Source organism: Lampetra fluviatilis, chromosome 61 (assembly GCF_964198595.1).
Source record: "Lampetra fluviatilis chromosome 61, kcLamFluv1.1, whole genome shotgun sequence".
Lineage (NCBI taxonomy): Eukaryota > Metazoa > Chordata > Hyperoartia > Petromyzontiformes > Petromyzontidae > Lampetra > Lampetra fluviatilis.
In genome coordinates this window covers 5,218,491-5,234,827 of record NC_136335.1, presented here as the reverse complement: position 1 = coordinate 5,234,827, position 16,337 = coordinate 5,218,491, and the positions used below count along the sequence as shown (strand labels likewise).

General features: G+C 54.2%; 1 protein-coding gene across 1 annotated transcript; it reads left to right on the top strand.

Annotated features, from left to right (window-relative positions):
* The first annotated feature begins 3,649 nt into the window (after nucleotides 1-3,649).
* LOC144951242 (uncharacterized) lies at nucleotides 3,650-15,985 on the top strand. Its single transcript, XM_078881391.1, has 6 exons — nucleotides 3,650-3,667; nucleotides 4,369-4,425; nucleotides 7,406-7,639; nucleotides 8,741-8,878; nucleotides 12,767-12,932; nucleotides 15,708-15,985. Exons 1-6 carry the CDS (start codon nucleotides 3,650-3,652, stop codon nucleotides 15,983-15,985), a joined length of 891 nt encoding a protein of 296 aa, XP_078737517.1.
* Nucleotides 15,986-16,337: the final 352 nt, after the last annotated feature.

Genomic DNA, 16,337 nt, shown 5'->3' with positions numbered 1-16,337 from the left:
AGAGACACACACAGAGACACAGAGACACACACAGACACACACAGAAACAGCGACACACACACACATACAGAGAGACGCACAGACACAGAGACACACAGAGAGAGAGACACACAAACACACAAACAGATGGACTGACAGACACACGCACAAATATCCCCCGACAAGTCTTAACAGACTGTAGAGGCAAGTGCTGTTAGCGAGTAGCACCTATGAGACACACACACGCGCACACACACAGGCAGACAGGTGGGGGACAGGTGCTGTGACCCTACACCACCACAGGTGACTCGGCCCGGGACGAGGAGGAGGAGAGAGCAGAGGGAGGAGCAGAAACTGGAGCAGGAGGAATCAGGCAGTAGGAGGAAGCTGTCAGATGTAGCTTCTGCGGCCGTCTGGAACGCTCTTCTCTCCGATATTGATATTAGCAACAGACGTGGTGCTACGAACTTTAAAATAATCGTCTAGGATTGACAAACTCATTGGTTTCGAACAGTTTTGCGTGCGCGTGTGTTTAGTTTGTCCCCCCCCCTTCCCTTTGCATCTCCGATTAGAGCGGTTGACTACGCGCGCTGGTGTGAAGGAAGTTCAACGCACGCAAGGAAGCGGGTGGGTGCAGAGTCATCAGCTAGCAAAGAGCAGACAGGGGCGAGGAAGAGAGAGGAGGAGGCGATGCCGCGCTCGTTCCTCGTCAAGACGCGCGCGGTCCGCCGCGCTCATCCGCAGCTGCTGCTGCTGCGCCCTCTGTCCGGCGCTGCCGATGCCGCTGCCGATGCTGCCGCTGCGGCCACAGGTACGGCACCAGTCCTGGCACTCAGGGGCCCAAGTTGCACGACAGATCTCACGCGAACGCCGCCCTTACATCGCTGAGAGGCATTTAAATCCTAGCTAAAGGCGGCGGTGGCGCTGCTGCTGCTGGTGGTGACGCTGGTGGTGGTGGCTACGCTGGTGGTGGTGACGCTGGTGGTGGCTACGCTGGTGGTGGTGGTGGCTACTCTGGTGATGGTGGTGGTGGCTACGCTGGTGGTGGTGGCTACGCTGATGGTGGTGGCTACGCTGATGGTGGTGGTGGCTACGCTGGTGGTGGTGGCTACGCTGATGGTGGTGGCTACGCTGATGGTGGTGGTGGCTACGCTGGTGGTGGTGGCTACGCTGATGGTGGTGGTGGCTACGCTGGTGGTGGTGGCTACGCTGATGGTGGTGGTGGCTACGCTGGTGGTGGTGGCTACGCTGATGGTGGTGGTGGCTACGCTGGTGGTGGTGGCTACGCTGATGGTGGTGGCTACGCTGGTGGTGGTGGCTACGCTGATGGTGGTGGTGGCTACGCTGGTGGTGGTGGCTACGCTGATGGTGGTGGTGGCTACGCTGGTGGTGGTGGTGGCTACGCTGGTGGTGGTGGCTACGCTGGTGGTGGTGGTGGCTACGCTGGTGGTGGTGGTGGCTACCCTGGTGGTGGTGGCTGCTGGTGGTGGTGGATCAGGGGTGGAAAAAACCTAATCCTTTCACATCCGAATTTGAGGTTTAAGGTTCAAACCTTAATAACCCTTAACAACCCTTAATAAACCTCATGGTTGTATTCGCAATACTCCCAGATCAGCAGGAGTCCTCCTCCGACGTGTCCATGTCGTCGCCCTCGGACATTTAACTGCATTCGGCCCCATAGTTGCTCTCGAGGTAGACCAACTTCTCCACCGAACTGGGCGCCAAGCTGTTCCTGAGCTCGCTGTGTATGAAGCCTATAGTTGAGAAGTTACGCTCCGAGGCTGCAGAGGAAGGTCGCCATCATGAACAGCTTGACGCCGATCTTCTGAAGATCGGGCCAGGCCACGCCGTCAGACTTCCAATACTGCCGAGGTGTCTTACGTCCCTTGAGCAGCGTAATGAATCTAAACCCGCCGGCATCCTTCTCCTGCTGCGCCGAGATGATGTACTCGGTGAGCTGCGTAAAGAGCGCCTCTCGTCTTCAACCGCCGTCTCATTGTCGGTCGGTGTCTCCAGTAAGATGTTCTCCAGCTCTTTTCGATTACCCGGGCTCAAGCCCTCTCCAATGAAGCGAGGATCTAACAGATACGCCAGTCCATGGGGGCCTTTCCGTACATGAACTGAAAGCGACTTGCTGCCAACTTGATGAGGTAGTTGATCTCTTCAGTGGTCGCATGACCGTCTTCATGCAGCTTGGCAAACTCAGCATGGATTGTGTGAAAATCCGGCAAGACTTCAGTGACTGATACGGAATCGGATTGATATTTAACAATCAATGCGTCGATGGGCGTGGCAATGGCGAGGGATTTCTGCAACAGAGAGACGAAGTCGTCGCTCGTAATGACGGTCTTGATTCACATGCGCTCGGATTTCTGAGCTGCCGTCCTCCTGATGAAGTCACGAGCTGTGACGATGGAATGCAGAATCCTCTCCGACGACAACAGTGTCTCGCAACAGCCTTTGATCGTTCCCCAACGTGTAGGAGCCGGCCGAACCAACGCTCGAACGCCAGCGATCTTCTGTTCAGCCTGCAGTTGCCTTGAGAACGCGACTGTTGTGAAACAATTTGACCGTGTCCTTGCACCCCACGATGAACTCAAGCAGGTACTCGAACAGATAGTCGATCGAGTATGTGTGTTCTGATTGACCGGCTTTCCTCATCTTCGTGGAAGAGAATATGTCCATGACAAGCAAAGCAGACCATGCGACGTACAGCCTTTGAAATAGGAGGATGGGTGAGCCGTCGAGAGCTGTTCCCACGCATTCTTGTTGGTGGATGTGTTGTTTTCGGTGACCGCGCCAGCGAATGTAGTCTTCTGATGGGACGCCATCACACGTTGAAGATCCGAGGCGATCCAGTCAGCGTTGTGGCCCTGTTTTCCAGTGGACACCGACTCGAGAAACAACGTTGTGGACGGCGATCTGACCATGTAGTTCACAATCGGATCATTCTTGATGTTTATCTACGCATCAGATGTCAGGCAAACGGGCTTATTGTCCAGGATGCTGTCAACCTTCTTCTTCATGTCGATGTACGCCCTGTCGAGCAATGGTCCGGCCAGCCTTGTCCTGTTCGGCAGCACCGCATCTGGGCGAAGGGCCTACACAGCGATTACCAGGTTCTCCTCTTCGACCCGCTGGAACGACGTGCCTGAGACAAAGTAATGCATTGCTGTGGCCTGCTCGAACTTTCTCCTTCGTTTGCTTATCGAGCTTTGGTATTAGGTGATCTTTGATCGATCCTTGCTTCATCGACGAAGCATTCGATGTAGATGGAGTTGAGCTGCCGCTTGCCTTCGATGTCTTCACCCACTTCTTGTTCGACGTATGCCACTCGGGACGATCATCTATCTCGGTGACATTCGTTGCCCTCCGAAAAGCGGCGCATGCATTCAGGTGCCTCATTGCCTGCTCATTCTCCTTGTGATGGTTGAATCTGATGCGACAATGTTTGCAGACGGCACTCTTCAACTTGTGCGGTTCCGGATCATCGGTGAAGTCGGGCCAAAACTGGCCTATCGAGTGTCCTCTGGCCTTCCCTGCATTCCCCGACGCCTCGTCGGCCACTCCATCCTTCTCCGCGTTGGCCACTGCATTTCCCCCCATCACAATTACGACATCACTATCACATTGTTCGGAATCGAGTAAATCCTCATTCAGGTCCTGATCCATGATCCTGCTCGCGGTGGTTCGTTTGATGACACTAGTAACTCAGGTAATGCCAAGATTTCTCATTTCCAGGCTCCAGATTTCCGCAGTCTGTTACTTCAGTCAGACTTCCTGCAAAAAACAAAATGGCGTCTTTAAAAAATAAACATCAAAACCTCACCCTAACTGGCCCAACGGGATATTGAGGTTGTTTACTTAAACCTTATCAAACCTAATTGTTTTAAACCTCGCCTTGCCACCCATGTGGTGGCTACGCTGGTGGTGGTGGCTACGCTGGTGGTGGCTTCGCTGGTGGTGGTAGTGGCTACGCTGGTAGTGGCGGTGGCTACGCTGCTGGTGGTGGTGGTAGGGAGTGGTGGCGTAGCGGTTTTAATGCCCCACGCTACGAACGTGGCCCACCCGAGTTCGATTCCCGCCCACGGCCAACACCAGTGATGATTATATCTGAACCCGTCCTGGGCCTTCTCCCCCTAGGTCGACTCAGCGCCAAATGAGTTCCCGACGCGGTGTGTAAACGCCCACGTAGTTACGCCACGGCGTCTACAGAGGTGCTCACCCCTTCTATGGTGGTGGAGACCCATTTCCGTCAGCCGTATCGTGAGCACCAAATCTGCATGGGGGTCTGCGCGTTCACTGTTCACACCTGGACCCGCGCCTCCCCTTCTCCTACCTTTCCCTCCCTCCCCGTCTCCCACCCTTCCCTCCCTCCCCATCTTCCAGGGGAGCTGTGGCCCGGGATTCGGAGTCCCAGATCGGGGGAGCAGGAACCCCAGCCAGGTATCCTTCCTCTATGCGAGTCGAGTTTTATTATTTACTATTTTTGTGGGGTATTTTTTTTTCTACCGGGCAATGCCCCCTTAGCTATGTTAGCTTTTTTTCAGAAGCGACTTGGCCACAAATGGAAGCTCAACAAACTGGCTTATCGCGTCAACATTTGTAGCAGCCAATCACTCTAAACCGACATTGTTTCTATATGTGGAGGGAAATACCGGAGATCTCTACGTGAGTCTATGAGTCTTTATTTGAGTCTGAGTATCTGCGTGGTGAGTCTATAGGTCTTTACGTGAGTATATGGGTCTCTGTGAGTATATTGGTATCTATGTGAGTCTATGACTCTTTCTGTGAGACCTATGGCTCTCTATGTGAGTATATGAGTCTCTGTGTGAGTTCAATGGTCTCTGTGTGAGTCTTTGGGTCTCTATGTGAGTCTATGGGTCTCTGTGTAAGGCTAAATGTATCTGTTTGAGTATATGGCTCTCTACGTGAGTCTATGAGTCTCTGTGTGAGTCCATGGGTCTCTGTGTGAGTTCAATGGCCTCTCTGTGGGTCTATGGGTCTCTCTGTGTGAGTCTATAAGTCTCTGTTTGAGTCGATGTGTCTCTGTGTGAGTCTATGGGTCTCTCTGTGAGTCCATTCGTCTCTGTGTGAATCTATGAGTCTCCGTGTGAATCTATGAGTCTCCGTGTGAGTCTGTGTGTCTCTATATGAGTCTATAGGTCTCTGTGTGAGTCTATGGGTCTCTATGTGAGTCATTAATAACCAGGCTGAGACCATCAACTAGCAACACTTGAGAACACTGTTTAATCTCGGGCAGCAGCTGGAACCCGGATTGGAACCCAGGCATCTCAGCAGCGCCGGCTCAGCCATAACGACCCGACCAACTTTCTCATCATCAACACGACTCCACATTGGGGGGCATTGTTCAGGTCGAGGATGAAGTCGGTAACAAGAGCAGGCAAACAAAGGCAACACTTTTTATTTAAAATTGTATTTCACTAGGTATAGACCATGAGCTACTACGTAAGCTCTTTTTTCAGAAGCGACCTGGCCACAAATGATAGCTCAACGAAGTGGCTGATCAACACGTGGGCATTTTTAGCAAGTCAAGAACGCATGTTTCTAAATGTGGAGGGAAATATATATATATACAGAAGGCGTCAGGGTCGGGATCGAACCCACGAGTTCCTGTATACCAGGCGAGGAAGTTTACATCTCCTAGCCACCGTGATGATGATGAGAGAGAGAGAGACACGCAAACTCCAAATATACAGCAGGCGTCAGGGTCGGGATCGAACCCACGACCTCCTGCATACCAGGCGAGGTAGTTAACATATCCTAGCCACCGTGATGATGATGATGATGAGAGAGAGACACCGCAAACTCCAAATATACAGCAGGCGTCAGGGTCGGGATCAAACCCACGACCTCCTGTATACCAGGCGAGGTAGTCAACATCTCCTAAGCCACCGTATTAATTTAGTGTGTGTTGGGCTGTTCTGAGTCAACGGTGCCGTGTAACTCGGGGAAGAGGCAGCAGCAGCAGGAGCTCTGGTCGCGGGCCACAGAGAACGTGTTCACAGTTCGACACCTGCCCCACCGTGTGTGTGACGTTTCGGGTGATACAGGCCTCGCCCAGTGGCCTCCTAACCCCCCCCCCCCCAATTCTGGGGTGAGGGGGGGGTTCTCCCTTTGCCTCGTACACAAGAAGTAGTCGGTTGGATCCCGATCCCGACGCCTGCTGCTGTATATTTGGAGTTTGTGTGTGTCTCGCTCTCTCCCCCCGTGGTCGCGTGGATTTTTATCCAGATCCTCCGGTCTTTTCCTTACACATTTAGAATCAACATCTCGCGTTTAGATTATTTGGCCGCTTATAAATTTGCACGCGATGGTATGAGCGACTTCGTTGGGCTATCATTTGTGGCCAGGTCGCTCTGAAAACGAGCTACATGAGCTCAGTTGGCCTTCCCCGGACCTCCAATTAGCACGGTTGGCTACGTACGGTGCGAAATAAGTTCAAAACACACAAAGATTCACCATTATAGCATTATCAGACTGTTGGGGCAAGTGCTGTTAGCGAGCATCTACGAAGGCCGGAACGGCACACGAGGGGGTGGGTGGCCAGCACCACGCCCAACCGCCTTTGCCTCCCCAGTGGCGATGTTTACCCACCGCACCAGGTACTCATTTAAGGCTGAGTCGACCTAGGGGAGGCCCAGGACCGGTTCAAATAATCGTCACCGGTGTTGGCCGTGAGCGTGAATCGAACCCGGGTCGCCGGGTTCAGTAGCTCGGCTTGCTAACCGCCACCGCTCCCCACATACAAACACACACACACACGTACATAGCTGGACAATAAAATAGTTTCATGTGAGATATCAATCCCACCCACCAACTCGTGACGCCGACTCGTGGGGTACCGCCAGCGTCTCTCGTTGTCCACCGCAGTGCATTGTGGCTGTTGCAGTAGTGATGGGCGGTTGTTTCTTTCTTTAGCGAATCAAACCTCAACCCCCACCACCCACGCCCCAAAGGAATGCTTTGGTTGCGGGCCCCCTAGACTACGACTACATCAGTGCCCCCCACAATAATTACCATCTACTGATGCCCCCTCCCCCTATCCCCCCTCTTCCTATCCCCCCCCCTCTATCCCCCCTCTCCATCCCTCCTCTATCCCGCCTCTCCCCACCCCCCCCCCTTTATCCCCCGCCCCCTACACCCCCTCTATCCCTCCTCCCCATCCCTCCTCTATCCCCCCCTCTCACCCCCCTCTATCCCCCCTCTATCCACCTCTCCATACCCCCCCCCCTCTATCCCCCCTCTCCCCACGCCCCCCCCCCCTTTATCCCCCTACCCCCCCCCTCCATCCCCCTCTATCCCCCCTCTCCCCACCCCCCTCTATCCCCCCTCTCCCCACCTCCCCTCTACCACTTCCCCCACCCCCGCCCCAAATCCCTCCGTGCCCCCACCCCATTCACAGGCGACCCCCCCAGCTCCCAGTGGCACCCCCCGCCCTGGGGCCCCCACCCCCTCTCCTCCACCTGCACCCCGCCCCGCGCCTGTCCCCCGGCTGGGTCACGACCCCGAGGCTGGAGGAGGGTGGAGGTCGCAGGAACCTCGGGGTCACGGTTCGACTCCCGGCTCGGGGCTCGAGTTGCTGAGGGCGCGGCTGCTGCTCCACGGCGGGGCCTGCACCTGCGTGCAGTGCAAAAAGGTGAGGCAAGGGCAATGGCAAAGGGTCAACCACCACCCTCACTGTGTAGCCTCAGCAGGTGGTTGGGGCAAGTGCAGTCAGCGAGGAGAAGCAGCGACGACGACCGGCACGGCGCTCCCGGACAATTTTGTTGTTCCCACCGAATGCCGATGTTTGACACGTGGGGCAGCGGGACACTATATATTTTATTCATTTTCTTGAGGCCGAGTCGACCTAGGGGAAGGCCCAGAACCCGCTGTTGGCCGTGAACAGGGAATGGAACTCGGGTCGGTGGGTTCGTATCGTAGCGCCAGCACGCTAACCGCTGCGCCACCACTCCCCCGCAGGAGCAGTCAAGGGCACCTGTCACGCTGAGCGTGGTGGCTAGTAGATGTTGACTACCTCGCCTGGTATACAGAAGGTCGTTGGTTCGATCCCGACCCTGGCGCCTGCTGCTGTATATTTGGAGTTTGCGTGTCTCTCCCTCTCTCTCATCTTCATCACGGTGGCTAGGAGATGTTAACTACTTCGCCTGGTGTACAGGGCGTGGGTTTGATCACGACCCTGGCGCCTGCTGCTGTGTATTTGGAGTTTGCGTGTCTCTCTCTCATCTTCATCACGGTGGCTAGGAGATGTTAACTACCTCGCCTGGTATACAGGAAGTCGTGGGTTCGATCCCGACCCTGACGCCTGCTGCTGTATATTTGGAGTCTGCGTGTTTCTCTCTCCCGTGTCGCGTTGATTTTTCTCCGGGTCCTCCGGGATTTCCCTACACATTTAAAATCAACACCACGCGTTTACGATGATGATGGTAAGCCACTTCCGTTGAGCTATCATTTGTGATAGCCAGGTCGCTGCTGAAAAAGTGCTACGTAGCTCAGCGGGGCCTTACCTTGTAAAATAAAATAAAAAGTTTCGATTTTAGTTTAGAATCCGGACTGGACACGGGAATTCCAATGGGGACAGGCACGTGAGACGCGGGATCTGTGCCTCTGCAGGGATTCTTCTACTTACGAACGAGTTAGGTTCCAGATGTCTGTTCGTAAGTCGAATGTTCCTAAGTCGAATCTCGTAATTAGAGGACTCCCGCACCTGTTGTGTGCTGCTGCCCCTCCCCGCCAGGTGTTCTCCACGCCGCACGGCCTGGAGGTGCACGTGCGGCGCGCGCACAGCGGGGCGAGGCCCTTCGCGTGCGCTCGCTGCGACCGCAGCTTCGGCCACGAGCACAGCCTGGAGCAGCATCACGCCACGCACACACAGGTAGCTGCACTGCTCGTGATGATGATGTTGATGATGATACAGCCACCATCACAACCATCACCACCATCACCACCATCTCCACCACCATCACCACCATCACTACCACCATCACCACCATCACCACCATCACTACCACCATCTCCACCATCATCACCACCACCATTACCACCATCACCACCACCATCTCACCATCACTACCACCATTACCACCACCATCATCACCACCATCACCACCACCATCATCACCATCACCACCATCATCACCATCATCTCCACCATCACCATCATCTCCAACATCACCACCACCATCACCACCACCATCACCACCACCATCTCCACCACTACCACCATCACCACCATCACCACCATCACCAACACCACCACCACAGAGCTTGGAGCAGTACCACGCCACGCACACGCAGGTAATGGCACTGCTCACGATGATGATGATGCTGGTGATGATGAAGCCACCATCATCACAATAACAGCGACGAAGGTGACAGCGGCAAAAAGGATGGTTACTGGGTGTCCCAATCGCTGTTTGTTTGGTTAAAAGTGTTGATTATTTGATTTAAAATCAAATTCGAGCAATTCACAGGGTCAATAGCAATGTGGTCTCAACGCCCTTCCAATGACAAGCAGTTTAAAGATGATTTTAAAATGTAAACAAAGAAAGCAGAGCTCCTTTGTTATAAATTCATGACCGGGTGGAGGCAATGCTCACCACACCAGGTCGGTAACGGTGGATTTTTTGACCATACGCTGGTCAGTGCGGGCTGCTAAAGGCGGCGATCGGGACAGGTTCAGGCATCGCTCCTCACACGGTGCTTATCGCCCTGTCCGGGATTTTAACTCAGGTGGCGAAGGTTCGTTTCAAAGCGCAGTGCGCAGCAAACTTGCCCCGTAATTCCTCAAATCAGTTTCGAGCAGAAAAGCACGATTTTTGAGGCAATGATTCCTGCAAATTGAGGTGTTCGATTTCTGTGCAAACGATCAGTAAGCAGATCCTGCCAATTCTGTTTAAACAGCTGCTCCCATTATTTGATGATGTCCACTGTTATTGTATCGGCTCCGACGCCGTGGGGGGGCTGAGTTTTCATGCCGGTGGCTAGGAAATGTTAACTCCCTCGCCTGGTGCGCAGGAGGTCGTGGGTCCGATCCCGACACTGACGCCTGCTGCTGTATATTTGGAGTTTGCGTGTCTCTCTCATCATCATCACGGTGGCTAGGAGATGTTAACTACCTCGCCCGGTGCGCAGGAGGTCGTGGGTTCGATCCCGACACTGACGCCTGCTGTATATTTGGAGTTTGCGTGTCTCTCTCATCATCATTACGGTGGCTAGGAGATGTTAACTACCTCGCCTGGTATACAGGAGATCATGGGTTCGATCCCGACACTGACACCTGCTGTATATTTGGAGTTTGCGTGTCTTTCTCCCCGTGGTCGTCGGGATTTTTCTCAAGGTGCTCCAGTTTTTTTCCCTCCACATTTAGAATCAACGTCACGCTACATATGTCCACACGATAATGACGTCATCGTAACCGGAAGCGTTAGGCCGTGGGCGTTGTCAAAGTCCAGCCAATCGGATGCGCCCTGAACGTTCCCGCCAAAAAATCCCCGCGCTCGCGGACACAAACCGCACGTTCCGCGAGCGCGCGCGCTCATTGGCCTGGCGGGCGCGTGGCTCGTCGAGATTGTCGCCCGAACGCGACCGTTCAAACATGCACGCATGGCACGACCGCGTGTGTCGTGTTTGCATGTTGAGCGGTGGTGGAGCGGTTCGCGCACTGCGCTACGAACCTGGCGACCCGACTTCGATTCCCGCTCACGGCCAACACCAGTGACGATTATTTGAACCGGTCCTAGGCGTCCCCTAAGTTGACTCTGCCTCAAATGAGTAGCTGGGTGCGGTGCGTAGTAAACGTGGCCACTGCTGAGACAAAATCTGCCGGGCTTGGTGCTGGCCACCCACCCCCTCGTGTGCCGTGCCGGCCTTCATAGGTGCTACTCTCTAACAGCACTTGCCCCAACAGTTTGTTTGGGCTATACGGGGGATCTGTTTGTCTTTGACTTGTATGTTGAATCTCTTTCGCACCGCCCTCAGCCGCCCGTGCTTAGCGGAGGTGCGGCTCGCGGTAGCGCCATGGCAAGGCGCTCTGTCCCCCATCGAATGCACCTCGTGGTCGCATCGTCGTCTTCACCTGAGAAGTGTTTTCTTTTCTTCCTCCCGTGGGGTTGCGGTGACATTGATCTCTCTTTCTCTCTCTAATTTTTCGGATGTTGTCCAAACAGGAATATAAGATAAACTATATACATGTAAAATGAATACCTAGTAGGGCGCACTAAGCTATGTAGCGCCTTTTCAGAAGCGACCCGGCTATCGCAAATGATAGCCCAATGAAGGGGCTTATCACGACGTGGAAATTAAAAACAAGCCAAACACTCTCAACGCCACGTTTCTAAATGCGGTGGTAAAAAAACGCAGGACCCGGAGAAAAATCCACGCGACCACGGACAAAGAGAGAGACACGCAAACTCCAAATATACAGCAGCAGGCGTCAGGGTCGGGATCGAACCCACAACCTCCTGCGCACCAGGCGAGGGAGTTAACATCTCCGAGCCACCGCGGCGCTCCAGTCGCTGTAGGGATCGGGATAGAGTCCTGTCACTGGTTCCATGGCCTTGTCGTCGCTATCAGGGTCCACGTCGCTGCCTCAACAGCTACCAATTGCGATGTAACAGCCATCGCACCCGCGATTTGTAGAAATCAAATGAAACGCGAGACGCGAACGGGCGAAGTGCGAATGCCATTCGCGACGTGTTTGACAAACAAATGAAAGTGATTGTTTGAGCAACACAATACCGTAATAATGCCCAATGTAGATGCACACATACGGTGCCAATTCACTGCAGGCAAAACATGGATGAGGATAATTAAATAAAGAGGAAAACGAGATGGCTTTTAACAAAGAGTTAATTTGATAACGAAACGCATTTGGGTACACAGTCCCCACACTGGCTCATGGTGAGTGGTAGAGTTGATGGTTGAGCAGGTGTTTGTGCTCATTGCAAGGTTGAGTGATGGTGCCGGTGAGTGGTTGAGTGTTGGTGTGAGTGGTAGAGTGAACGGTGAGTGGTTGAGTGGTTGAGTTAATGGTTGAGCAGGTGTTTGTGCTCGTTGCGTGGTTGAGTGATGGTGCTGGTGAGTGGTTGAGTGGTGGTATTAGTGAGTGGTCAAGCGGTTGTGCTGTAGTTGATTGGTTGTGTCGAGCTGGTGAGTTTCCCTGTTAGGAAGTGAGTGGCTGTGTGGGTGGTTGAGTGGTTAAGTGGTTGAGTGGCCGTTTGGGTGGTTAAGTGGTTAAGTGGTTGAGTGGTTGTGTGGTTGGTTGTGTGGTTAAGTAGTTGAGTGGTTGTCTGGTATTGTGGGTGGTTAAGAGGTTGAGTGGTTGTGTGATTGGTTGTGTGGTTAAGTGGTTGAATGGTTGTTTGGTTATGTGGATGATTAAGTGGTTAAGTGGTTGTGTGATTGGTTGTGTGGTTGAATAGTTGTGTGGTTATGTGGTTGGTTGTGTGATTAAGTGGTTGAGTGGTTATGTGGTTGGTTGTGTGGTTAAGTGGTTGAGTGGTTGTGTGTTAATGTGGTTGGGTAAGTGGTTGAGTGGCTGTGTGGTTTGTTGTGTGGTTAAGTGGTTAAGTGGTTGTGTGGTTATGTGGTTGGTTAAGTGGTTGAGTGGCTGTGTGGTTGGTCGTGTGGTTAAGTGGTTGAGTGGCTGTGTGGTTATGTGGTTGGTTAAGTGCATGTGGTTTGTTGTGTGGTTGAGTGGCTGTGTGGTTATGTGGTTGGTTAAGTGGTTGAGTGGCTGTGTGGTTGGCTGCCGTGTGTGCAGGAGCGCAGCTTCGCGTGCGACATCTGCGGCAAGGCGTTCAAGCGCTCGTCCACGCTGTCCACCCACCTGCTCATCCACTCGGACACGAGACCCTACCCCTGCGCCTACTGCGGCAAGCGCTTCCACCAGAAGTCCGACATGAAGAAGCACACATTCATACACACAGGTGAGACACACACACCTACACACCTACACACACACATACACACTGGGGAGACACACACACACACCTACACACACACCTACTCACACACACCTACACACATCTACACACACACCTACACACCCCTACACACACCTTCATACACACCTTCATACACACAGATTAGACACACGCACACCTACACACACACCTACTCACACACACCTACACACACATCTACACACACACACCTACACACACCTACACACACACCTTCATACACACCTTCATACACACAGGTGAGACACACGCACACCTACACACACACCTACACACACACACCTACACCTGCACACACACACCTACACACACGCAACTACACACACACCTTCATACACGCCTTCATACACACAGGTGAGACACACGCACACCTACACACACACCTACACCTGCACACACACACACACACCTACACACACACGCAACTACACACACACCTTCATACACACAGGTGAGACACGCACACCTACACACACACCTTCATACACACAGATGAGACACACACACCACAACAACAACCGCCATTCGCCACTAAGTGGCGGTGTCGTCACCACGACGCTTGTGCCAGGCCATGTGCACCTTGAGGCCACATGAAGTGTCGAACGAACGCTCGCTGGCAGGAGGTCACGGGGCAGACCCAGGTGCCACGGGTCGACTGACTGAGATGACCGAGATGACTGGCTGATGCACCACCTGTGCACCCTACTGTGCCAACTTGCCGTGCGTTAGCCACCCGGCGCTCCGCTCGTTGTTGTGAGCGTCGCTCATCCGCCCTCCGTTGTTGTTGGAGGGCGACTGCCTCCAACTGCCCAGTAGCGTCCTTCACGAGCCTCCTCCACAGAGGCCGATCTTGACACCGCTGGTACCAGTCATCGGCAAGTCCACTCAGCTCCACGTCCTCCTGTACCACATCACTCCATCTCTTCTCTAGCCCGTGCCGCGCCCGTTTAGCCCCCTCGATCCGGCCGAACAAAAGCTGCTTAGGCATGCGGTGGCTGTGCATGCGGGCTACATGACCCAGCCAACGCAGCCTTGTCTGTCGAAGGAGCTCACCGATGGGACTTTGCCCAGATCCTTCAAGGATTTGTGAGCTGCTCACACAATCCAGCCTGGTTAAACCCAGGGTGGATCGAAGGCAGGCCAGCCTAAATGTTTCTAACCGGCGGAGATGCTCCATTAGGGGGGTCCACGTTTCGCAAACGTAGAGAAGGGAGGGAATGACCGTGGCCGAGAAGACCTGAAGCTTCGTGTAGCTTCCACACAACGTTACGCAACCGATAAAAAGATAATGCGCTCGACTGATTCTGAGTGAGACCTACACACACACCTTCATACACACAGGTGAGACACGCACGACCACCTAAACACACACCTACAAAGATAAAGATTCCCCCATATAGCCTTAACAGACTGTAGGGGCAAGTGCTGTTAGCGAGCAACTATGAAGGCCGGCACGGCACACGAGGGTGTGGGTGGCCAGCACCACGCCCGCCCGCCTTTGACTGCCCAGTGGCGATGTTTACACATCGCACCGGGTACTAATTTTAGGCTGAGTCGACCTAGGGGAGGCCCGGGACCGGTTCAGATCATCGTCACTGGTGTTGGCCGTGAGCGGGAATCGAATTCGAGTTTATAACACAGCGCACTAACCGCTACACTACCGCTCCCCACATACACTTACACACACACGTTCCCACACACACGGGCGAGATATACACACACACCTACACATACACAGGTGAGATACACGCACACCTACACACGTGTTCATACACACGGGTGAGACACACACCTATAAACAGGTGAGATATACTCACACCTACATACGCACAGTTGAGATATATACACGCGCATGTTCATACACACGGGTGAGACACACACACACACCGAAACACCTACCTACATACAGGTGAGAAATATATACACACCCATACACAGGTGAGACACACACACCTAAATGCACACGGGTGTCACACAACACAACAACAACAACCGCCATTCGCCACTAAGTGGCGGTGACGTCACCACGACGCTTGTGCCAGGCCATGTGCACCCTGAGGCCACGTGAAGTATCGAACGCCCGCTGGCAGGAGGTCACGGGGCAGACCCAGGTGCCACGGGTCGACTGACCGAGATGACCGAGATGACTGGCTGATGCACCACCTGTGCCCCCTACTGTGCCAACTTGCTGTGCTTTAGCCACCCGGCGCTCCGCTCGTTGTTGTGAGCGTCGCTCCTCCGCCCTCCGTTGTTGTTGGAGGGCGACTGCCTCCAACTGCCCAGTAGCGTCCTTCACGAGCCTCCTCCACTGAGGCCGATCTTGACACCGCTGGTCACACACACTTACACACCTACACACACACAGGTGACACACACACAGGTGACACACACATACACAGGTGACACATACACACACGTGACACACACACACAGTGAGACACACACACAGGTGATACACACACAGGTGACACACACACACAAGTGACACACACACACAGGTGACACACACACAGGTGACACACACACAGGTGACACACACGTGACACACACACACACAGGTGACACACACACGTGACAACAACCGCCAATCGCCACTAAGTGGCGGTGACGTCACCACGACGCTTGTGCCAGGCCTGACACAAGTGACACACACACACACGTGACATAGACACAGATGGTACATACTGAGTCGACCCCCCTACCCCCATCGTGTTCCTTGCCCCGCCCACACACACACAGGTGAGAAGCCCCACAAGTGCTCCGTGTGCGGCAAGGCGTTCAGCCAGAGCTCCAACCTCATCACGCACTCGCGCAAGCACACGGGCTTCAAGCCCTTCGCCTGCGACCTCTGCGGCCGCGGCTTCCAGCGCCGCGTCGACTTGCGGCGGCACCGCGACGCGCAGCACGGGGGCGAGGGGGTCCCGGGGGGCGAAGGGGGCGAGGGGGGAGAGGGGGGCGAGGGGGTCGTGGGGGTCGAGAGCGGCGCGGGGGAGGCGCGGGGGGCGACATCATCTTAGACTGCTGGACGTGTGTGAAAAAAGAGCCGCATTGCTCGTCGGATACCTCCGGTAGAAATAAATATTCTGGTTGTGATTCTGCGTGCGTGTCACTTGCGTGTGTGTCACCTGTGTGTGTATCACCTGTGTGCTGTGCCTATGGGCAGAGTTGAGTCTATGGGCAGTGTTGAGTCTATGGGCTGCAGTGTTGAGTCTATGGGCAGTGTTGAGTCTATGGACTGCAGTGTTGAGTCTATGGGCAGTGCTGAGTCTATGGGCAGAGCTGAGTCTATGGGCAGTGCTGAGTCTATGGGCAGTGTTGAGTCTATGGGCAGTGCTGAGTCTATGGGCAGAGCTGAGTCTATGGGCAGTG

Excerpts from the sequence above, each read along its gene's own strand:
- LOC144951242 (XM_078881391.1), top strand. Across the intron at positions 4,426-7,405 it reads GGAGCAGGAACCCCAGCCAG|GCGACCCCCCCAGCTCCCAG; the intron begins GTATCCTTCCTC and ends CCCCATTCACAG. Across the intron at positions 7,640-8,740 it reads CCTGCGTGCAGTGCAAAAAG|GTGTTCTCCACGCCGCACGG; the intron begins GTGAGGCAAGGG and ends CCTCCCCGCCAG.